This window comes from Pan troglodytes, chromosome 15, assembly GCF_028858775.2.
Source record: "Pan troglodytes isolate AG18354 chromosome 15, NHGRI_mPanTro3-v2.0_pri, whole genome shotgun sequence".
Classification (NCBI taxonomy): Eukaryota; Metazoa; Chordata; class Mammalia; order Primates; family Hominidae; genus Pan; species Pan troglodytes.
Genome location: NC_072413.2, coordinates 101,978,822 through 102,003,114, shown reverse-complemented (window position 1 = coordinate 102,003,114; position 24,293 = coordinate 101,978,822). Strand labels below are relative to the sequence as shown.

Sequence of the window (24,293 nt, the reverse complement as noted above, 5' to 3'; positions counted from 1 at the left end):
ACCAGCCCAGCCAGCTGATGACAGGTTGATTCCATCATGAAAAAGATACTGATTTGCCCTCATGGAAATAGATACAGCTCCTATTCTGGATTCAGGTCTGCCTTCTCTGCACCTAAAGCTTCTGTCATACCCCTATCCATGGACCTAAAGATGCCTTTCTCACTTCCATTATTTCCTGCACAGCATGGCCTCCTGCCAAGGAGCTCAGTTTAGTAGTCAATGGACTCATGAAATTCAATGGTATTACCATGCATCCAAAAGCAGGTGGCTTAAAAGAAAGATGAAAATGCCTATTAAAGGCTCAATTATTGTCCCAGTCCTACAGGAAGTCATAAAAGCCATAATGAAATTCAAAGACAAGGTGAAATCTTGCAAGCAGCAAGAGAACAATGACATGCCACATGCAAAGAAAACCCCACTAAGATTAACAGCTGAATTCTCAGAAGAAACAATGGAAGCCAGAAAGCAGTGGGATGACATATTCAAAGTGCTCAAAGAGAAAACAACTGTCGATCAAGATTCCTGTATTCAGTAAAACTCTCAATAATGAAGACTAAATAAAGACTGTCCCAGATAAACAAAAAAATGAGAGTATCTAGCAGACCCACCTTACTAGAAATACTAAAGGAAGTTTTTTTGTGCTGAAAACAGCCGACCCCAGAGAGTATTTCAAATCCACATGAACAAAGAAAGAGAACTGGTAAAGGTAATTAGTTAATAACAAAAGATATTGTAAATACATATTTTGCCTCCTTCCTTCTTAGGTGATTTTAAAAGTAACCGGATACAAAAATCAGCAGGGTGTGGTGGCACACACCTCTAAGTCCCAGCTACTCACAAGGCTGAGGTGGGAGGATCAATTGAGCCCATGAGGTCGAGGCTGCTGTGAGCCATGATCACTCCACTGTACCCAGCCTGCTCAACACAGTGAGACCTTGTCTCAAAAAAAAAAAAAAGTAAAATGCTACACTGCAAAATATGTGTTAAATGCAAAAGAAAGCAGTAAAAGAGAAACAGAGGAACAAAAAGAATATGAGACATCCAGAAAGCAAAAAGCAAAATGGCCAACATAAATTCAACTATATCAGTGACAAAATTAAATGTAAATGGATTAAACAACATAAATGGATTAAACAACCCAATCAAAAGGCAGAGATTGTTAGACTAATTTTAAAAATACAGGCCAGGCGCGGTGTCACACCTATAATCCCAGCACTTTGGGAGGCCGAGGCGGGCGCATCACGAGGTCAAGAGATCAAGACCATCCTGGCCAACATGGTGAAACCCTGTCTCTACTAAAAATACAAAAATTAGCTGGGCATGGCGGCACATGCCTGTAGTCCCAGCTATTCGGGAGGCCGAGACAGGAGAATCGCTTGAACCCAGGAGGCAGAGGTTGCAATGAGCTGAGATCACACCACTGCACTCCAGCCTGGTGACAGAGCAAGACTCAATCTTTAAAAAAAAAAAATATGATCCCACTCAGAATATGTTGTCTACAGGAGATACACTTTAAATGCAAAGACACTAAGTAGACTGAAAGTAAAAGAATGAAAAAATATGTGTCATGCAAACAGCAACTACAGAAAAGTGAAATGGCTATACTAATACACAAAATAGGTCTTAAAATTAAGTGTTACGAGAGATAAGAGGTGCATTTTATAATGATAAATGGGTGAATCAATCAGGAAGATGTAACAGGTATAAACATATATGCACCTAGCAACAGAGAACCAAAATACATAAAGCAAAAACTGACAGAAAAGATTGAAGAAATAGGCAATTCAATAACAACTGTTGAGGACATCAATATCTCATTTTCGATAATATATAGAGCAACCAGGCAGAAGATCAAGAAGTAGAAGACCTGAACAATATGGTAAGTCAACCATACCTAAAAGACATCTATAGAACACTCCATCTAAAAACAATGAGTGACATTATTCTCAAGTGCACGTGTAATATTCTCCAGAACAGTCTACATGCTAGGCATGCAACAAACCTCCATAAATTTAAAAGAACAGAAAAAATATAAAATATGTTCTCCAACCACAATAGAATGAAATTCAAAATGTGTAACAGGAAAAATTGGGGGAAATTCACAAATATGTGCAAATTAAACAACACACTCCTAAAAACCAATAAGCCAAAGAAAAAATCAAAACGGAAATCAGGAAATACTCTGAGATGAATGAAAATGAAGACACAACATAGCAGAACTAATGGGACACAGCTAAAGCAGAACATAGCAGGAAATTTGGAAGATGAATGAACAAACTGTGGTACATCCAGACAATGGAATTTAGCGCTAAAAAGAAATGAGCTATCTAAGCCATGAAAAGACATAAGGGGAACTAAATACATATTACTAAGTAGAAGAAGACAACATGAAAAGGATACATACTGTATAATTCCCAACTACATGACATCCTGGAAAAGGCAAAACTATGGAGACAGATGTAGTAAAATTAGTGCTGTAAAGGCTCAATCATATGGTGTGTGTGTGTGTGTGTGTGTGTGTGTGTGTGTGTGTATATATATATATTTTTTTTTTTTTTTTGAGATGGAGTCTTGCTCTGTCACCAGGCTGGAGTGCAGTGGCACGATCTCAGCTTACTGCAACCTCTGCCTCCCAGGTTCAAGCGATTCCTCTGCCTCAGCCTCCAGAGTAGCTTGGGACTACAGGTGCGCATCACCATGCCCAGCTAATTTTTTGTATTTTAGTAGAGACAGGGTTTCACCATGTTGGCCAGGATGGTTTTGATCTCCTGACCTCGTGATCCCCCCACCTCGGCCTCCCAAAGTGCTGGGATTACAGGCATGAGCCACCGCGCCCAGCCATATTTTTAAAATTATAAACTCTAGTCACCACTTATAACCTAAAACTGTTCCTCAGGGAAAATGTTCCAATTTTCAAAGAACCAGCTAAATGAATGAACATCTGGATTACAGAAGGAGATTGCTTAGGGTCAAGAATATGTCTTTATAGTAAATGAAAACAAATGCAAAGAAAGTTTCAACAGTTTCTACTAATGTAGGATTTAAAGTTTTACCCCAGCATTAAGAGGGATAAGACCCCTATATGTCTGGAAAAACTATTTTCAGGCTATAAATCCTAGCTTTTAAAACTATCAGTCCTAACACTGCACTCAGCATGGCTTTAATTATTTAAAATAGATATTTCCAGTTAAAAAAATTCCAAAATACTAACCTGATTTTAAAATATATACAGTAACTACTGAAAAAGTACCTATAGTTATACCTTCTTATAAAAACACTAAAACGTTTCCAAATGAATAATTTTTTAAATCACATATACATTAAAGTGCATTACCAACTGAAGTATCTCTTACCCACTCTCCTTCATATCCAAGTCATCAAACATCTGAATGAGAGAGACAGCAACTTCATATATATCCTTAGTTATCACCGGTTCCTCCAGGAGATGAGGAGAGAGCTAAAAACAGTGAAAGAAAAAAGTCGCAATACGAAAACAGGATTACAGAAGAAACCTGGCATTGGATGGGACTGGCTCTCACCATTAGTACAACACTGTAACAAACTCTCTAAATAAAAGTTCTTGGTTTTTATTGACAGCAATGTCTGAACACGTGCTGTGTGCCAAGTACTGCTCAGGACAGTGGACACATAAAGTGCCATACTCATCAATCTCCTCGCCTAGTCACCAGAGCAAGAATGGCTCAGAGAGCCCAGACATGCACAGGCAGTGTGTTTGGCAGGATGTCTACTTTGAAGACATCGATTAAGTCACACCAAACGTCTATGGAACCCAGGAGGAGTTCCTGATCTCAAAGCCAATGCCCTTCCCCTCTGTCAAACCCCCACCTCAAAGAGCCCTAAGACTTCCCTAAGATTTCACGTGTGAAAAGTAACCTTGTATATCAAAAGTACCAGAAAACTGTAACGTCACATCCATATCTACCAATGTTTCATGATGAGGTATCCGTCTACCAAGGTTTAGGGGTTCCTCTACTACTTTTAATTGTCTATTAAAGCAAAGACACCAAGACCAGATAACGTAAACTTGCCCCTCAGGCACCGCTACCAAACACTAGGCACCAACCACAAGCGGCAAACTCCCCAAGTCAGGCTGTGCATTAGTCCATCTTCATGCTGCTGATAAAGACATACCCAAGACTGGGCAATTTACAAAAGAAAGAGTTTTACTGGACTTACAGTTCCACATGGCTGGGGAAGCCTCACAATCATGGTGGAAGACAGAGAGAGCTTGTGCATGGAAACTCTCCCTTACAGAACCATCGGATTTCATGAGACTTACTCACTATCATAAGAACAGCACAGGAAGGACCTACCCCCATGATTCAATTACCTCCCACTGGGTCCCTCCCATAACAGGTGAGATTTCAAAATGAGATTTCGGTGGGGACACAGCTAAACCATATCATTCTGCCTCTGGCCCCTCCCAAATCTCATGTCCTCACATTTAAAAACACAATCATGCCTTCCCAACAGTCCCCACAAAGTCTTAACTCATTTCAGCATTAACTCAAAAGTCCATAGTCCCAAGTCTCAAAGCAAGTTAGTTACTTCCTAGATACAATGGGGGTACAGGTATTGGGTAAATATAGCCTTTCCAAATGGGAGAAATTGGCCAAAATAAAGGGGCTACAGGTCCCAAGCAAGTCTGAAATCCAGCAGGGCAGTCAAATCTTAAAGCTGCAAAATGGTCTTTGACTCTATGTCTCACATCCAAGTCACACTGATGCAAGAGCTGGGTTCCCATGGTCTTGGGCAGCTCCACCCCTGTGGCTTTGCAGAGTACAGCCTCCCTCCCAGCTGCTTTCATGGGCTGGCATTGAGTGTCTGTAGCTTTTCCAGGTGCATGGTACAAGCTGTCGGTGGATCTATCATTCTGGGGTCTGGAAGACAATGGCCCTCTTCTCACAGCTCCATTAGGTGGTGCCCCAGTTGGAGTCTGTGTGGAGGCCTTAACCCCACATTTCCTTCTGCTCTGCCCTAGCAGAGGTTCTCCATGAGAGCCCCGCCCCTGCAGCAAACTTCTACCCTGACATCCAGGCATTTCCACACATCCTCTGAAAAGTAGGCAGAGGTTCCCAAACCCCAATTCTTGACTTCTGTGCACCCACAAGCTTAACAACATGTGGGAGCTGCCAAGGCTTGAGGCTTGCACCCTCTGAAGACACAGCATGAGCTCTTTGTTAGCCTCTTTCAGCCATAACTGGAGCGGCTGGGACACAGGGCACCAAGTCCCTAGGCTGCACACAGCACGGGGGCCCTAAGCCTGGCCCACGAAACCACTTTTTCCTCCTAGGCCTCCAGGCCTGTGATGTGAGGGGCTGCCGTGAAGATCTCTGACATGCCCTGGAGACATTTTCCCCATTGTCTTGGAGATTAACATTTAGCTCCTCATTACTTATGCAAATTTATGCAGCTGACTTGAACTTCTCCTCAGAAAATGGGATTTTCTTTTCTATTGCATTGTCAGGCTGCAAATTTTCCAAACTTTTATGCTCTGTTTCCCTTTTAAAACTGAATGCCTTTAACAGCATCCAAGACACCTCTTGAATGCCTTGCTGCTTAGAAATTTCTTCCACCAGATACTCTAAATCATCTCGTTCAAGTTCAAACTTCCACAAATCTCTAGGGCAGGGCAAAATGCCACCAGTCTCTTTGCTAAAACATAACAAGAGTCACCTTTACTCCAGTCCCCAACAAGTTCCTCATCTCCATCTGAAACCACCTCAGCCTGGATTTCATTCTCCATATCACTATCAGCATTCTGTTCAAAGCCATTCAACAAGTCTCTAGGAAGTTCCAAACTTTCCCACATTTTCCTGTCTCCTTCTAGGCCCTCCAAACTGTTCCATCCTCTGCCTTGTTACTCAGTTCCAAAGTGGCTTCCACATTTTTGGGTATCTTTTCAGCAGTGCCCCACTCTACTGGTACTAATTTACTATGGGTGTGACTGTCCAGCTTTCCCCGAGCTGAGGCCACAACTACACAAGCATCTTTCTACAGTATCCAGCACAACAGATGTCGCTAAATTTCCGAAAAATCTATTTTATAGCGATACTGGGTTTTTTTCACCCAGAGTAAGAAGCTTTTTTAATTAATAATTTTACTTGTTAAACACTATGTGCAGAACATTGCATCTGATTTTGTTGAGGACAAATCAAAAGAAGTCTTCAGGTGATCAGAGAAGCCAATCACAGGGGCAAATTTTTTTTCCAATTTTTACTTAGAGTAAATTAAGTCAGCTAGTTTCCAAATAATTTATAAAAGTTGACTTTTAGGCTGGGCACGGTGGCTCATGCCTGTAATCCTAGCACTTTGGGAGGCCGAGCCGGGTGGATCATTTGAGGTCAGGAGTTCAAGACCAGCCTGGCCAACATGGTGAAACCCCATCTCTACTAAAAATACAAAAATTAACCAGGCGTGGTGGCACACACCTGTAATCCCAGCTACTCGGGAGACTGAGGCAGGAAAATCACTCAATCCTGGGAGGCAGAGGTTACAATGAGCTGAGATTGCGCCACTGCACTCCAGCCTGGATGACAGAACAAGGCTCTGTCTCAAAAAAAAAAAAAAAAAAAAAAAAGTGACCCACAGCGAGTCCAGGTGGGGCGGGGGGCATGCTCTACTACTGGACCTGGGTTGTTGATCATTTCACAATTTCATTACAGTACACATTTACATTTTATGTAACCCTTTTTCTAAGCGTGTTCTTTATAATTTTGTTTTGTTTTGTTTTTTGAAACGGAGTTTCGCTCTTGTTGTCCAGGCTGGAGTGCAAGGGCGTGATCTTGGCTCACCGCAACCTCTACCGCCTGGATTCAAGCAATTCTCCTGCCTCAGCCTCCTGAGTAGCTGGGATTACAGGCGTGTGCCACCACACCTGGCTAATTTTGTATTTTTAGTAGAGTTGGGGTTTCTCCGTGTTAGGCTGGTCTCGAACACCCAACCTCAGGTGATCCGCCTGCCTCGGCCTCCCAAAGTGCTGGGATTACAGGCATGAGCCACCACGCCTGGCCTCTTTCACAATTTTTTAAGAAGCTGAATATAAAGGATGAAAAGGACTCTCCAAAGGACACTGAAAGGGAACAGCCAGATCTGGTAACAGAAAAACCAGGATGCCACCACAGAACCCAAAGAGAGGGTGAGTTTCAAGAATCGAAGTGGCCAACAGTGTCAAATATTGCAGAAAGGCCAGGTAAGTCTAGGACTTACCTAGAGCTCTCCTAACGACAAGGAGGTCACTAGGGACCCTGGCAGGTGCAGTCTGAGTGGCAACAGGGGACACCACCCTGCAATAAATGAATTGCCTGCGGGAGGTAGAAAAGTAGAGAATGAGAGAGTCCACAGGCCAGCAACGGCTGGAGAGCAGCCTGAGACCTAAGGTGGGTGTTCGCAAAGGTGAAAGAGCTTCAGTTATGTTTCAGTGTGGACAAGAAAATGACAGCAGAGAAAGAGACACTAATGGTAACAATGGGGAGGGGGAAACAGTAGATCAGATGAGGTCCCTAAGAATGTAAGAAGGATGAGACATGAAACCCAGGAGGCGCGGCTGGTGCTCCATGAAGAGAGGGGGCTTCTCCCTTGTAACAGCAGACAGTGTGGTGAGGTAACATGACAAGAGTACTGACAGTAACACAACTGAAATTTTAACCAAGGTCCTCTGATTCTGAAGCTGTATAATAGGATCTATACAAAACAACACCATTTTTATAAGCTCAAAAGTAACACAGACTGTCCCTGATTTACAATGATTTAACTTATATTTTTAGACTTTACAGTGATATGAAACCACTCTGCTTTTTACTTTTAGTGCAGTATTCAATAAGTTACATGAGATATTCAACACTTTATTATAAAATAGGCCTTGTATTTGGTGATTTTGCCCAACTATAGGCTAAATAAGTGTTCTGAACTCATTCAAGGTAGGCTAGGAGGACAGGTGTATTAAATGCATTTTCAACTTAATGATTTCAACTCACAATGGTTTTATCAGGGCATAACCCCATTACAAGTCAAGGAACGTCTGTATACAGCTAAGTGTTGCATATTCATTCACTGAAATATTTACTGAGCACCTATCAGGTACCAAAAACAAGATGTTGGATAAATATTGCTAAAGCTGGACATTCTCTATTCTACTGAACATAACCCACCCATGAGGCAAGGGGGCCCTAGGTGCCTAGAAGCTGGGTTGTCTTGACCACACGGGCTCAGACAGCAAATGGCAAGGCCTGATCCAGCTCCTCAGCGGGTCCACAAGGAAGCATCTAAGTGTTGTGAGCTCTGACAGAAAATACACAATGAACATCAATAGGAATTAATTAGACTTCAGCCAGCTGGAAAGAAGACTGGTAAACCATCATCACTCTCACATTTCAAACTAGTCAGAGGCCAGGCATGATGGCTCATGCCTGTAATCCCAGCACTTTAGGAGACCAAAGCAAGAGGATCAGTTGAGGAGAGGTGTGGGCGGCAAGCCACCCAGGTGCCGAGGCAAGAGACCGAGGGCACGAGCTGTTCCAGTATAATAAAATATATAAAATAAGAATAGTTATACTAGATATAGATCTTAGATATGATTATGTATGAATATCATTAATCATTAGTTTGTAGTAATTACTCTTTATTCCAATATAATAATAATTCTCGCTCTACAATCATAACCTAGGAAAAACCAGGCCATACAGAGACAGGAGCTGAGGGGACATAGTGAGAAGTGACCAGAATACAAGAGTGCGAGCCTTCTGTTATGCCCGGACAGGGCCACCAGAGGGCTCCTTGGTCTAGCAGTAATGCCAGCATCTGGGAAGACGCCCGTTGCCAAGCGGACCATGGTCTAGCCGTGGTCTAGTGGTAGCGTCAGTGTCAAGGAAAAACACCCGCTACTCAGCAGACCGGGAAAGGGAGTCTCCCTTTCCCTGGGGTAGTTTAGAGAAGACTCTGCTCCTCCACCTCTTGTGGAGGGCTTGACATCAGTTAGGCCCACCCGCAGTTATCCGGAGGCCTAACCGTCTCCCTGTGATGCTGTGCTTCAGTGGTCACACTCCTAGTCTGCTTTCATGTTCCATCCTGTACACCTGGCTCTGCCTTTTAGATAGCAGTGGCAAATTAGTGAAAGTACTAAAAGTCTCTGATAAGCAGAAATAATAGCATAAGCTGTCTCTCCCTCTCTCTCTCCCCTCTCTCTCTGCCTTGGCTGCCAGGCAGGGAAGGGCCCCCTGTCCAGTGGACACGTGACCCACATGACCTTACCTATCATTGGAGATGGCTCACACTCCTTACCCTGCCCCTTTGTCTTGTATCCAATAAATATCAGCGCAGCCTGGCATTCGGGGCCACTACTGGTCTCTGCGTCTTGGTGGTAGTGGTCCCCCAGGCCCAGCTGTCTTTTCTTTTATCTCTTTGTCTTGTGTCTTTATTTCTACAATCTCTCATCTCTGCACACGGGGAGAAAAACCCACCAACCCTGTGGGGCTGGTCCCTACAGACAGGAGTTCAAGATCAGCCTGGACAACATAGCAAGACCCTATCTCCACAAAAAAAATTTTTTTAATTAGCCAAGCATGGTGATATGCATCTGTAGTCATAGCTTCTTGGAAGGCTGAGATGGGAGAATCTCTTGAGCCAAGGAGTTCAAGGTTACAGTGAGCTATGATCACACCACTGCACTCCAGCCTAGGTAACAGAGCAAGACCCAATCTCAAAGGAAAAACAAAAAAAGAGTCAGAAAATGCAAATTGTTTAAATGTTGTAAATGTAAGTGCTACCTCCTCCCTACCTTGAATAGAGCCTCACCTGGCAACTTGTTTCTCAAGAGTACAATGTGGAAAGGAGGCAGTAATGCATAATGGAGAAACCTGGCAAACACAACCTTTCCAGTGATCAAAGTCTGTGTCATCAGTGCTATAGTTTGTCCCCTCCAAATCTCATGTTGACATTTGATTCCAGTGTTGGAGGTGGGGCCTAATAGCAGGTGTGTGGGACATGGGGGCAGATGCCTCATTAATAGATTAATGCCCTCCCTTGGGGAGACTGAGTTCTCGCTGTTATTGGTTCCTACCAGAGTTCCCCCTGAGAGGTGACTGTTACAAAAAGCCTGGCACACCCACCTTCTTCCAGTCTCACCATGTGATCTCTGCACACACCAGCTCCCTGAGCAGAGGCCAGTGCCATGGTTCTTGTATAGCCTGCAGAACTGTGAGCCAAATAAACCTCTTTCTTTTATAAATTACCCAGACTGAGGTATTCCTTCATAACAGTGTTAAATGCTATTCACAATAGCCAAGATATGGAATCAACCTAGGTGTACAACAGATGGAGAAAGAAAATGGAGAATATATACACAATGGAGTATTATTCAGCCATAAAAACTGTGAAATCCTGTCATTTGCAACAACATGGATGAAACTGGAGGACATTATGTTAAGTGAAATAAGCCAGGAACAGAAAGTTAAATACCACATGTTCTCATGTGGAAGCTAAAAAACAGTTTAATAGAAGTAAAGAGTAGAGCAGAAGATACTAGAGGCTGGGAAGGGTGGGGGAAAGGAGGAGGCAATAGGGAGATTTGTTAAAGGATACAAAAGGACAGCTAGATAAGAGGAGGAAGCTCCAGTGTTCTACAGATAACAATAATATGTAATTTCAAATAGCTATAGGAGGCTACTGAATGCTCCCAACACACACACAAAAAAATGTTTGATACAATAGATATGCTAGTTACACTGAGCTCATCACCATGCATTGTATGTATCACATCACTATGTACCCCATGAATTATTATGTGTCAATTTAAATTTTTTAATTAAAAAAACATTAAACAGACTTAAGACAACCAGTAAAGGTCATGTTGATAGTGTATACCCTTGATATGTGACAAAAATGGCACCTCAGCCTGTGGTCTTCCTCCCCAAAACCAATAACCTCAGTTTAACCATGAGAAAAACATCAGTCAAAGACCAGTACTCTTCAAATCGTCAAAGTCTTAAAAAATGAGGAAAGTCTGAGAAACTACCACAGCCAAGAGGAGCCTAAGGAAACATCGTGACCAAACCTAATGTAGCATCCCGGATGGGATCCCAGAATAAAGGACATTATGGAAAATACAGTCAAACCAAATAAAGTGAAGTTTAGTTAGTAGGTTTTTTTAAGTGTTACTAAGTAAATGTTAACTACAAATAGATGTCCTGAAGCATTTTCCGTATGTTTTCTTTCTCAAACTCCTGGGCTCAAGTGATCGGCCCACCTTGGCCTCCCAAAGTGCTGAGATTACAGGTGTGAGCCACTGTGCCTTGCCATGAATTGGAAGAATTTATACTATTAAAATGACTATACTACCCAAAGTGATGTACAGATTCATACAATTTCAATCAAAATACCAATGACATTCTTCACAGAAATCAAAAAAACAATCCTAAAATTCATATGGAACCAAAAAAGATCTCACAAGCCAAAGCAATCCTGGGCAAAGAGAACAAAGCAAGAGGCATCACACTACCTAACTTCAAAATATACTACAAAGTAATGGTAACCAAAACAGCATGATATTGGCATAAAAACAGACACACAGATGATCAATGGAACAGAATAAAGAACCCAGAAATAAAATAACATATTTACAGCCAACTGATTTTTAAGAAAGGCATCAAGAACATTCACTGGAGAAAGAACAGTCTCTTCAATAAATGGTGCTGGGAACACTGGGTATCCAGAGGCAGAAAAATAAAACTAAACCCCTATCTCTCAATATACACAAAAATCAACTCAAAATGGATTTAAGACTTAAACTAAATCCTGAAACTATGAAGCTATTAGCAGAAAACATAGGGAAAATGCTTCAGGACATCTATTTGTACAAAGATTTGATGGCTAAGACCTCAAAAGCACAGACAGCAAAAGCAAAAGTAGACAAATAGGATTATATCAAACTAACAAGCTTCTGCATAGCAAAAAAAAAAAAAAAAAGAAAGAAATCAACTGAGTGAATGGGGGGAAACATTTGCAAACTATTCATCTGACAAGGGATTAATACCCAGAATATACAAGGAGCTCAACAGCAAAAAACAATCCAATTTTTTTTTTTTTTTTTGAGATGGAGTCTCTCTCTGTCACCCAGGCTGGAGTGCAGTGGTGCAATCTTGGCTCACTGCAAGCTCCGCCTCCTGGGTTCATGCCATTCTCCTGCCTCAGCTTCCCGAGTAGCTGGGACTACAGGCGCCCGCCACCACGCTCGGCTAATTTTTTGGTTATTTTTAGTAGAGACGGGGTTTCACCGTGTTAGCCAGGATGGTCTCAATCTCCTGACCTGGTGATCCACCGGCCTCGGCCTCCCAAAGTGCTGGGATTACAGACGTAAGCCACCGCACCAGGCCCAAACAATCCAATTTTTTTAATGGGCAAATAAGTGAGCTGAAAAGACTTTTCTAAACAGAAGGCATACTACTGGCTAATACAGGAAAAAATGCTCAGTATCACCAATTGTCAGGGAAATGCAAATCCAAACCATATTGAGATATTATCTCACATGTGCCAGAATAGCTATTATCAAAAGACAAATAAAGGCTGGGTGCAGTGATTCACACATGTAATCCCAGCACTTTGGGAGGCTGAGGCAGGAGGACCGCTTGAGCCCAGGACTTCAAGGTTTCAGTGAACTATGATAGTGCCACTGCACTCCAGCCTGGGTGACAGAGCAAAACCCTATCTCTAAAATAAATAAGTAAAAATAAAAGACAAAATATGACAAATGCTGGCAAAAATGCAAAGAAAGGGGAACTCTTGTATACTGTTGGTAGGAATGTAAATTAGTATAGCGTTTATGGAAAACAGTATGGAGCATCCTCAAAAAAACTAAAAACAGAACTACCATATGGCCTAGCCATCCTACTACTGGGTATATTTCCAAAGGAAAGAAAAACAATATGCTGAAGAGATAGCTCCACTCTCACGTTTACTGCAGCATTATTCACCATAGCCAAGATATGGAATCAACCTAGGTGTACATTAAGAGATGAATGGATAGGCCAGGCGCGGTGGCTCATGCCTGTAATCCCAGCACTTTGGGAGGCTGAGGCGGGCGGATCATGAGGTCAGGGGATTGAGACCACAGTGAAACCCCGTCTCTACTAAAAATACAAAAAATTAGCCAGGCATGGTGGCGGACGCCTGTAGTCCTAGCTACTCGGGAGGCTGAGGCAGGAGAATGGTGTGAACCTGGAAGGCAGAGCTTGCAGTGAGCTGAGATTGCGCCACTGCACTCCAGCCTGGGCAACAGAGCAAGACTCTGTCTCGAAAAAAAAAAGAAAAAAAAGAGATGAATGGATAAAGAAAATATAGTACATACACACAATTAAATACTACTCAGCCATGAAAAAAGAATGAAATCCTATCATTCTGGGCAACATGGCTGAGTGAAGTTAGTGAAATAAGTCAGGCACAGAAAGATAAATACCACACATTCTCATTCAAATTTGGACGCTAAGAAGGCTGATCTCACAGAAGGAGAAAGTAGAAAAGAAGTTACTAGAGGCTGGGAAGGGGGGGAAATAGGAAGAGGTTGGTTAATGGACAGAAAATTATAGCTAGATAAGAAATAACTTCTAGTGTCCTTTTTAAAGAGAGATGAGGGTCCCACTATGGCTGGAACTACAGACCCCCACCACTACGCCCAGTTTTCGTGTTCTAGAGCACCGTGGGGTGACTACAGTTGACAACAACTTATCGTTTATTTTCAAATAGCTAGAAGAGAGGATTTTAAATGTTCCCACCACAAAGATAAATGTTAAAGATAATTAACAATGATAAATGTTGGAGATGATGGATTTGCTAATTACCTTGACTTGATCATGACACATTATACCTATGTATCAAAATACCACACTATACTCCATAAATATGTACACTTAGTATGCATCAATTTTAAAATAATAATTTTCTCACAAGGCCTTACAATCATAGGTGATGAATGCAGGTTTGATCCAATACAAGAGTACGCTCACTATAAAAGAAACAGCACATTCTAACATACCTTGCTATGATGAATGTGCTCCAAATCATTAAGATAATACTCTTCAACTGAATGGGGCCTGCCTTCCACTTCAAAAATATATGCAGGATTCATCTTGTTTTGAACAGGAACAGCAAAGTAGTCTGCAAACTCTTTACAGTTGATGGTAGCCGACATCAGGACCACCTACAGAGTAAGAGAAAACATTCAAATAAAACAATGAGAATCATCACAAATTAAATACTTCTAAAACTGCAGGCTTTTCTTCTGCTTCACTCCTTATCTAACAACTTTTGAGACTTTAAACAGACCACCCTGATTTAATCTCTAGTGTAATTATTGTAGTTTAAACAATGTTCAGAGATACCAACTTTTACTATTTCTCTTCGAGTACCTTTTCAAATGATAAATTTCATCTCCAATAAGGGTAAATTAAAACCATTTTTCTGAAAGAAAACTTTGCATCAGGAGACTAATTTTAAAAAAGAATAAGGCCCAGGTAAACAAAGACACTGTGGCTCACACCTATAATCCCAGCACTTTGGGAGGCTGAGGCGGGAGGACCACTTGAGCCCAGGAGTACAAGACCAGCCTGAGCAACAACATGAGACCACTGTCTCTACAAAAAAATTAATTAATTAATTAAAAATAAATTTAAAAAAAAGAGTAAGGCCAGGTGCCGTGGCTCATGCCTGTAATCTTGGGCCAAGAGTTTAAAACCAGCCTGGGCAACATAGCAAGACCCCATCATTACAAAAAATTTAAAAATAGCTGGGCATGATGGTGCCCTCTTGTAGTCCCAGCTACTCAAGAGGCTGAGGTGGGAGGATCACTGGAGCCAAGGAGGTCGAGGCTGCAGTGATCTATGATCACACCACTGCACTCTAGCCTGGGCAACAGAGCAAGATCCTGTTTCTAAAAACAAAAATAAAAAATAAATTAAAAAGAATAAGTTACTCTATGATGTGTTCCAGAGAAATGACAGAGTAAGCCAGCAAACAAAACGGGATCTAGAAAACTCTAGCTCCAACTCAAGAAACTGGAGAAGTCCCAGGACGACAGTGGTGCAGGAGCAGAGGAACAACCCCAGACTGGGGCAAGATGACTGACTGCAGCTTCCAGTTTTGTCAAAAAGCAAATATGAAATGATATCCTTAAGAAACTCAGCCATGAATGACAGGAGCAGTGCATACAGCCCGAGACGTGCCAGGAGAAAGTGGCTGATTATGGAGGGTCTCCCAGCTCAGCAGTCTCCACAATGCTACGTGGGGAGTGGGCACAGCAGTCCGGCTGGCTGCTCACCACCTACTGTACATCGCAAGTAGAGGTATCTAAGTGGAAATCCTAGCCAAAAAGTAAACTTTTTTATTTTTTAGACAAGTTCTGGCTCTATCACCCAGGCTGGAGTGCAGTGGTGTGATGTCAGCTCACTGCAACCTCAGCCTCCTGGGCTTCAGTGATCCTCTCACCTCAGCCTCTGAGGTAGGTAGGACTACATGTGTGCACCACCACACCTGGCTGATTTTTGTAACTGTTTTTTGTAGAGGCAGGGTTTCGCCATGTTGCCCAGGCCAGTCTCACACTTGTGAGCTCAAGCGATCTGCCCACCTCGGCCTCCCAAAGTGCTGGGATTACAGGCGTGAGCCACCACACCCAGCCAAAAAGTAAACATTTCATATAAGCATTGTTGTTGCAGTTATTGAGTAAAGAAAACATCTGTATTTTCCCCTTTGGAATGAGATACAAATGGTAAAAACTGTACAGACTAAAACTCATTTTGAGAAGAGATGTCTGAAGTTAAAAAGAATGCTCTCAGAAGCCACTTGGAGTGGAAGAGAGGCTCCTAAGGGACACACCCCAGTCACCATAAATGATCTCTAAACTGGGTTTTAAGGAACGACGAGGCCAGTGAACTGCAGGACACGGAGTGCAGCCTGCAAACAAGAGGCCAAGCCTGGAATGCAGGGAGCATTCCTGGCCACCAGCCTCCCTCATCCACCCTCCCCGGCAGCCCTCTGCCTCTTCTCCAAACAGGCAAGTCAGCAGACACCCAAGACAACTGCCTGTCTGGAGTGGGCCTGAGCTGAGTCCAGTCAGCAAGAGGTGACAACAAGGTCAGTGGCTGGAGGATGGTATAGAGGAGGCAGTGAGAGGAAGCCAGGTCGGGGGAACCACAGGGACCTAAAGGTTTGGGGGAGAGGAAAGGGGAGGCCTTAAAGCCCATGTGCCCGTGCCCCACACCCAGGTCCTCTTGACAGCGGCACTCTCTTTAAAAGCTGATACAGATTTTTTGAGAGTTTTTTAAAAACCTCTTACAAAACCACCTAGAATATGGTGTCTAATTTCTTGGCCCAACTACATGTACCATATAAGTTTCTATATCGAGAAAATATGCTGCTTCACGCATTTGTTAATAAATCATGAACACAGTGAAACTGACCAACCATATCTTACAACTTATAAGTACCAAATTCCTTACCAACATGTCCATCAGTGTAGGGTTTTGTTAATCCACTAACACTTTAACTCTTTTTACCACTGAAAACTTAAAAATGTGTAACCAACTCATTATTCTGACTGGAGTAAAAAAGAAGAGTCTTAAATGACATTCAAGAAAGGTCTCAATGTGAATAATCTTCAATGGCAGCTTGGTTAAGATTCCAAAAAGGACTGAAATAGCCAAATTCTCTCATTCATTTCATAGTCACCTCAAGCAATAAGACAACTGATTGCAAGTGTCGAGTTCCATTCATTCAGCACCCACCCAGTGAAAATATGAACATCCTAAGGCAGAAGCTTCCCCACCTGGGGACATGGGAAAGAGAAAGAGAAACGTTTTCCTCAACAAATAAACACTTGAAGACAAAATGCTTTATGGTTTAGAAAGCAACTGCTTTCCAAAGCAGCCCCATCATAGAATAACTGAATAACCCAACCATGCGGCCTTTTATCAAGCTGTTTCCCACAGACCTCTGCTTAGCATAGCTGGGTTAAGGTCGACCTATGAGTAGACTTATTTAGGCTGCACAATTATTCTAAGCCCTTCGCCATTTTGGCCTAGTTCACATCTTCTTCCTTTTTGTTCAAATAAGAAGTAAATGATATTTATCATTCCCATCAACTTTCAGTTAACTCTACTTACGTCTCTCAAATAGTAGTACATACTCTGTTCTCAAATTTCAATGCACTTTGGTGCTATTTCGAACACAGGGACTGCAGACTCATTCACTTACTTTTTGTTTTGTTTTTGTTTTTAAATGCAGTCTCTCTCTGTTGCCCAGGCTGGAGTGCAGTGGCACAATCTCGGCTCACTGCAACCTCCGCTTCCCGGCTTCAAGCAATTCTCCTGCCTCAGCCTCCCAAGTAGCTGGGATTACAGGCGCCCGCCACCACGCCCGGCTAATTCTTGAGACAGGGTCTCATCTGTTACCCAGGCTGGAGTGCAGTGGCGCAATCACAGCTCACTGCAGCCTGGACCTCCCAGGCTCAAGCAATCCTCCGTCAGCCTCCCAAGTAGCTGGGACCACAGACACACACCACTATGTCCAGCTAGTTTCTGTATTTTTTGTAGAGATGGGGTTTCACCATGTTGCCCAGGCTGGTTTTTAACTCCTTGGGCTCAAGCAATCTGCCCACCTTTGCCCCCCAAACTGCTGGGATTACAGGCGTGAGCCACTGTACCACCCAGCTTCATTCACATACCTTTAAACTGTGGTACTTATTCAACCAAAAGCAAAGCTCAAAACCCAGCATGTCATTATAGTCAACTAGACCATTTTCTGCAGCCTGGAGAAAATATGAGAGTTTAAGGCAACATAATAACCAAAAAGTATCCGTACTCTGTTCATAAAAGAATGCCCCTTAGTTGGCTTCCTGGCAAGATCTGGTGTACTACACATGATCATGAATTTTAAGCGTCATCAGTTTCAAATGTTTCTGTTAAAATACAGTCAGCCCGGCCAAGTGCAGTGGCTCACATCTGTAATCACAGCCCTTTGGAAGGCCAAAGCAAGCAAATCAGTTGAGGTCAGGAGTTCAAGACCAGCCTGGTGCAAAACCCCATCTATACCAAAAAATACAAAAAAAAAAATTAGCCTGGCATGGTGGCGGGTGCCTGTAGTCCCAGCTCCTCAAGAGGCTGAGGCATGAGAATTGCTTGAACCTGGGAGGTGGAGGTGGCAGTGAGCTGAGATCACACCACTGCACTCCACCCTGGGCAACAGAGTGAGACTCCATCTCAAAATAAATAAATAAGTAAACAAACAAACAAACAGCCCTGGGCCAGGCGCGGTGGCTCACACCTGTAATCCCAGCAATTTGGGAGGCCAAGGCGGGCGGATCACGAGGTCAGGAGATCAAGACCATCCTGGCTAACACGATGAAACCCCGCCTCTACTAAAAATACAAAAAATTAGCCGGGCTTGGTGGTGGGTGCCTGTAGTCCCAGCTACTTGAGAGGCTGAGGCAGGAGAATGGCATGAACCCAGGAGGCGGAGCTTGCAGTGAGCCGAGATCACGCCACTGCACTCCAGCCTGGGCGACAGAGCTAGACTCCATCTCAAAAAAAAAAAAATACAGTCAGCCCTCTGTATCCAGATTCTGCATTTGCAGATTCAACCAACTGAAAATCAAAAATATTCAGAAAAAATAAAAATACAAATTTAAAAAATAGAGTATAGCAACTATTTACATGGCATTTACATTATATTCAGTATTGTAGATAACCTAGAGGTGACTTAGAGCATATGGGAAGATGTGCATAGGCTACATGCAAATACTTTACTATGCCATTTCATATAAGGCACTTGAGGATCCTCAGATTTTAGTATCTGTCGGGGGTCCCAGAATGCTCTATAGACACCAACAGACTATAGAGAGAAACAAAACTAAACAATGAATCTTAATCCTAAATATGTCTGTTACTCATGAAATCAAATTTACCTTCACAAAACGTGAATTTGTTCTTAAGAGTTTGCGGACTACCAATAGCAGGAAATCCATTTCTTCTGTTCGTTCGTGTACCTACAAAATAAAAAAGGGGGCACCCCCCACATGGCATCAGGCAACACACATGTCACTGCTGACAGAAAGGCACCACTGGGGGACTGGGGACTAAACCAGTTCTCTCTGCTAAATGCAGTTCCTCAGGGGGCTAGTATCACTCTTGGTTAAGAGGAAGCAAAGAGCATCGGCCAACAGACCACAGACCACCCACTCAGTCACGGCCCCCAGTGTTTCTCCTTAGGGCCCCCTGAGAGATGGCAGAGTAATGTTCTGCACCCTCGCCCCTGCTCATTTACTGCCAACTGTGCCCAAGGTCACTGTGACAACCAGAAACCTCTCCACCTACCTCAAGCACAGAGAACCACTGGGCCAGCCTCCCATGGCCCCTCCTTGCCACAACCCCTGCCAGGCCTGCAGGTACACTGTCATCTGAGCAAGCAAGCACAGGGAAGAAGATGTGCCAGTCTAACACTGACCGGGAGCCATGTGACCCCTACAGGACACACTCCATGATGGCATAACTGCAGCTCACAAGGGTGGGCAAGGGCTGGTCCTGGAAAAGCTGGGTCAGTCACAAACAGGCAAACCAGAGCAAGGTTAGGACCCGAGGTCAGTAGCACTGACGCTCGGGGACAGCAGTCAGGGAGGCAGCACCTCAGACAGACCTTGCAGCCCTCCTCAGACAGAGACCTCACAGTCAGAGCCACCCCAGGACCCACAGCCCCCCCACCCCGCCCCACCCCAGAACCAGCTAGCACCCAAGGGCTAGGCAGCCTGCTACTGTTCTAAAGAAGCCAGTTACTCTAGAACTTAGGAAACATCAATGTACAAGGGGACAGTAAGATTCTATTCTGGGACATTTCTCAGCCGAAGTGGAGAGATAATTACTAAGTTTCAAAGAGGGAGTTCTCCTTTCCTCAGTGTAAGAGGTGTAAGGATTTATTCTGTAAGTAATTCTATTCCAGGCCCTACTATCTTCTGAACTTCCCACTGAAGGAGATGTCTAGAGAAGTAGCATAGAGAAAAGAAAAACAAAAATCAGTAGCTAAAAGGTATTTAACATCATCATAAATCTCATGCTGTCACTGGACTTCAGAACATTTCCTCAGCACAAACATCCTCTCTTTTACTTGAGAAGAAAAATCAAGGCTATCATCAGCAAAAAGCCCCAAAGTGAGCTCTCCTCAGCTTGTGGCAGTCTCTTCTGAGTTCACACACCCATCATCTTCCCTTTGCCCCGCAACCCACTGGCTCCAGGATCCCTACACCAGCCTTTCTAACACATAAACACGCACACATCAGCAGATGTGTCTCCCTAGTACTCATCTTTATAACCTCAGCCCCTTAGGAGGCACCTTTTCCATAGCAGTACTCAAAAAAAAAAAAAAAGTTTATTGAATGAATGATTTGCTTAAAGCTAGTTTTTTTTTTTGGGGGGGGGGGGGTTTGCATTTTTTTTTTTTTACACAGACTCTTATTCTGTAGCCCAGGCTGGAGTGCAGTGACGCGATCTCCGCTCACTGCAAGCTCCACCTCCCGGGTTCATGCCATTCTCCGGCCTCAGCCTCCCGAGTAGCTGGGACTACAGGTGCCCGCCACCATGCCCGGCTAATTTTTTGTATTTTTAGTAGAGACGGGGTTTCATCGTGTTAGCCAAGATGGTCTCAATCTCCTGACCTGGTGATCCGCCCACCTCGGCCTCCCAAAGTGCTGAGATTATAGGCGTGAGCCACCGCACCCAGCCAAGCTACTTTATTCTTTTTTTTTTTTTTTTTTTTTTTTTTTTTTTTTTTTTTTTTGAGACAGAGTCTCACTCTGTCGCCCAGGCTGGAGTGCAGTGGCGCAATCTCAGCTCACTGCAACCTCTGCCTCCCGGGTTCACGCCATTCTCCTGCCTCAGCCTCCTGAGTAGCTGGGACTACAGGCGCCCGCCACCACGCCCGGCTAATTTTTTGTATTTTTAGTAGAGATGGGGTTTCACCATGTTAGCCAGGATGGTCTCGATCTCCTGATCTCACAAATCCTCGTGATCCGCCCACCTCGGCCTCCCAAAGTGCTGGGATTACAGGCGTGAGCCACCGTGCCCGGCCCAAGCTACTTTATCCTTAAGAGCTGGAAAGTTTAAAACATTATTCCATTTTAAACTGGCTGGCTATCTTCAACTTTTGTTTTTGTATTTGTTTTGAAATTCAAATAATCCCAGATAATGCAAACGATACTATATGTAAACCTAAAACTTCAGGTAGTTGAATCCAGTCCATTCATTTATGAAGCAAATAATCCCTGGGGCATCTACGAGGTGCTGACACCGCACCAGACAGAGGCAGAGCAGGAGGCTGCCGTGATGGCGCGATGGTCTTCTGTTGGTTACCGCTCCCCAGTAGGGCAAGCTCTCGAAGAGAGGGGCTAACTTTTGCTCAGCTATTATGGCAGAGCTCGAGAAAAGGATATAGTCAATAACACAGCATTGATGGATTTATCTGTGTCACTCAAGTATGGGTGTGCAAAGGCCACGTAGGCAGAGAAATATGTCAGACACACAGAAAATAAATGTAGGTACCAGCACCACAGCCTCTAAAGTAAACTACCCAGGGATGAACCCAGCAACATCACTGATTACTTGTGGCCTGAGCACTGAACTTCCTTAAACTTTAGTTTCCTTTTATGTAAAGTGGGCTCAATTATACTAAAAAGCCCAATGAATAACTATTACAACCTTCATAATGCCATCTTTTGGCATATTATCTATTAAATCTGAATTTGTCTCTACCTACTATAAAGATATTCAAAACTGCCATAAGTCATAAAGAAAAATTCTGAACCGTATTATATATCACCCTATTTTGTAAGAAACAGTAGATCATTTTCACCCTCTCCTACTCTCCCACCAAATGCCCTACAAGAATTTAAAACCAAGTGCCTGTACATAAGATCACAAACGCACTGACTCAGCTTTGCCTGGAGTATATGTTGTATTATTCGTTATCCCACGCATCAAAATAGAGTGCAGAGACACTACCCTAAACAGTTGCCCAAATGGGTTTATCCTTTTGGTTGTTATTTGTTGTTTTCCAACGCAGTCTCACTCTGTTGCCCAGGCTGAAGGGCAGTGGCACAAACTCAGCTCACTGCAACCTCCATCTCCCAGGTTCAAGTTATTCTCCCACCTCAGCCTCTCAAGTAGCTGGGACTATAGGAGTGTGCCACCGCACCCAGCTAATCTTTTTTTTTTTTTTTTTTTTTGTATTTTTAGTAGAGATGGGTTTCACCATGTTGGCCAGGTTGGTCTCGAACTCCTGACCTCAAGTGATCCACCCACCTTGGCCTCCCAGAGTATCGGGATTACAGGCATGAGCCTGTTGCCCAAATGGTTTGATTTCAGACTCTATTAAACACCCTACCCTTGTCTCACAACCTCTCACAAATCCTATTTATTTGCTGATGTGTCTAATTCCTCTAGAAATAAGTCAAGCTTCCCAAACAGAATTACTGATAAGGTTTAAAACACAAGAGTTTAAGAACCAGTTCCAAAGTTCCTGGGAAAGTTATTCAAACACAACATTCCCCACCAAAAAACTCACGTTTAAAATATAAACAAAATCAAAAAACATTCCATCCTTACTGAGAAAAGTCCAGAAAGTAAAGGGGAAGGAAAAAATAAAGAAAGCTGAGACAGGCACAAAGACAGGGTTCACAATACTCTGAGAGTTTTTTTAAGAGAGATAAATATGACCTTTACAAGTAGATGACATCACTTACTTCATCAATGATGATATGTGTGAATTCCATCAAACTCTTGGCACTAACTATTTTCTGAAGCAGGACTCCAGTTGTCATATAAATTAGCCTGGTGTCCTCTGTTGCTATTTTCTCTAGCCCTACCTAAAATTGGAGAAGGAAAAAGGAAAGGAAAAAAGAGAAAAAAAAAGTTATGTCCATTTTATTAATATAATGGGGGTAAGAAAGGGAATGAAAAATTAAGGTATTTCGAAAGATACACAGGCTCCAAATTAAAAGTGACATTCTCAAGTCAATTATTTTCTTTTTGGGGGGGAGGGCGGCAGGGGTTGGCTCATCTAATCACACTGCTATAACATTTTTATGTTAAAACAATTGTGTATCAAGACATCTTCTAGATTACAGATATAATTAAAAAGATAAAATTATAAAAGCCATAAGCATGAGAATTCTCACTGCTTTCCTATTCAACTGGAAAGAAATTACAATTTATTTTCAAGAAATTCTTTTTTTCTTTTCGAAACAGAGTCTCACTTTGTCACCCAAGTTGGAGTGCAGTGGCATGATCTCAGCTCACTGCAACCTCTGCCTCCCGGGTTCAAGCAATTCTCATACCCCAGCCTCCTGAGTAGCTGGAATCACAGGCATGTGCCATCATGCCTGGCTAATTTTTGTATTTTTAGTAGAGACGGGGTTTCACCATGTTGGCCAGGCTGGTCTCAAACTTCTGACCTCAAGTGATCTGCCCGCCTCAGCCTCCCAAAGTGCTGGGATTATAGGCGTGAGCCACCATGCCCAGCCTTATTTTCAAGAAATTCTGTTTCACTGCTTTTTAAAATTATGCCACAGTTCTCTTCTATAAGCAGCTGGTTTCTTTTTTTGTTTGTTTGTTTGTTTTTTGTTTTGAGACAGAGTCTCACTCTGTTGCCCATGCTGGAGTGCAGTGGCGCAAGCTTGGCTCACTGCAACCTCTGCCTCCCGGGTTCAAGCAATTCTCCTGCCACAGCCTCCCAAGTAGCTGGGACTACAGGCATGCACCACCACATCCGGCTAATTTTTGTATTTTTAGTAGAGACGGAGTTTCACCATGTTGGCCAGGCTGCTCTCAAACTCCCGACCTAATGTGATCCGCCTGCCTCGGTCTCCCAAAGTGCTGGGATTACAGGCATGAGACACAACTAATTTTCAGCAGAAAATGGTCACATACTATCAACTTACACAGAAAAAAACTTAATAAAATTAAGGAATAGAGAGACAGCTGGCTCTCTTAGTCCCTCCCTCCCTCCCAGTCTCACCTGGTAGCCCACCACACCTCCCAGGGTCCAGGCACGCTCTTTACTGATCCACCTGGCGATGCTGCTTGCCCCTATCTTCCGGGGCTGGGTGACCACAATGCTGCAGTAGGCGGAGCGCTGAACGTAGTGGTCCAAGATATACTGCGGGAGCTGAGTGCTTTTACCGCTTCCCGTGGCCCCATGGATAATCACCACGGAATTACTTTCTATCAAAGACACAACCTAGAAATTTA

The 24,293-nt window shown here is 43.3% G+C and overlaps 1 protein-coding gene across 6 annotated transcripts in view; it reads right to left on the bottom strand.

The window, feature by feature from the left end:
- The window catches only part of TDRD9 (tudor domain containing 9), a 124,104-nt gene that overhangs the window by 62,891 nt on the left and 36,920 nt on the right, over positions 1 to 24,293 (bottom strand). For 4 of the 6 annotated variants that reach the window (XM_510193.9, XM_016926799.4, XM_016926801.4 and 1 more), the window contains 5 exons: positions 24,061 to 24,282; positions 22,787 to 22,909; positions 18,965 to 19,045; positions 14,045 to 14,209; positions 3,354 to 3,457 (listed from right to left, as the gene is read on the bottom strand). In XM_510193.9, the coding sequence (XP_510193.3) occupies positions 3,354 to 3,457; positions 14,045 to 14,209; positions 18,965 to 19,045; positions 22,787 to 22,909; positions 24,061 to 24,282 (695 nt within the window). The remainder of the gene's footprint in view (positions 1 to 3,353; positions 3,458 to 14,044; positions 14,210 to 18,964; positions 19,046 to 22,786; positions 22,910 to 24,060; positions 24,283 to 24,293) is intronic. The other 2 variants (XM_016926800.4, XM_054666327.2) reach the window with 1 other exon arrangement.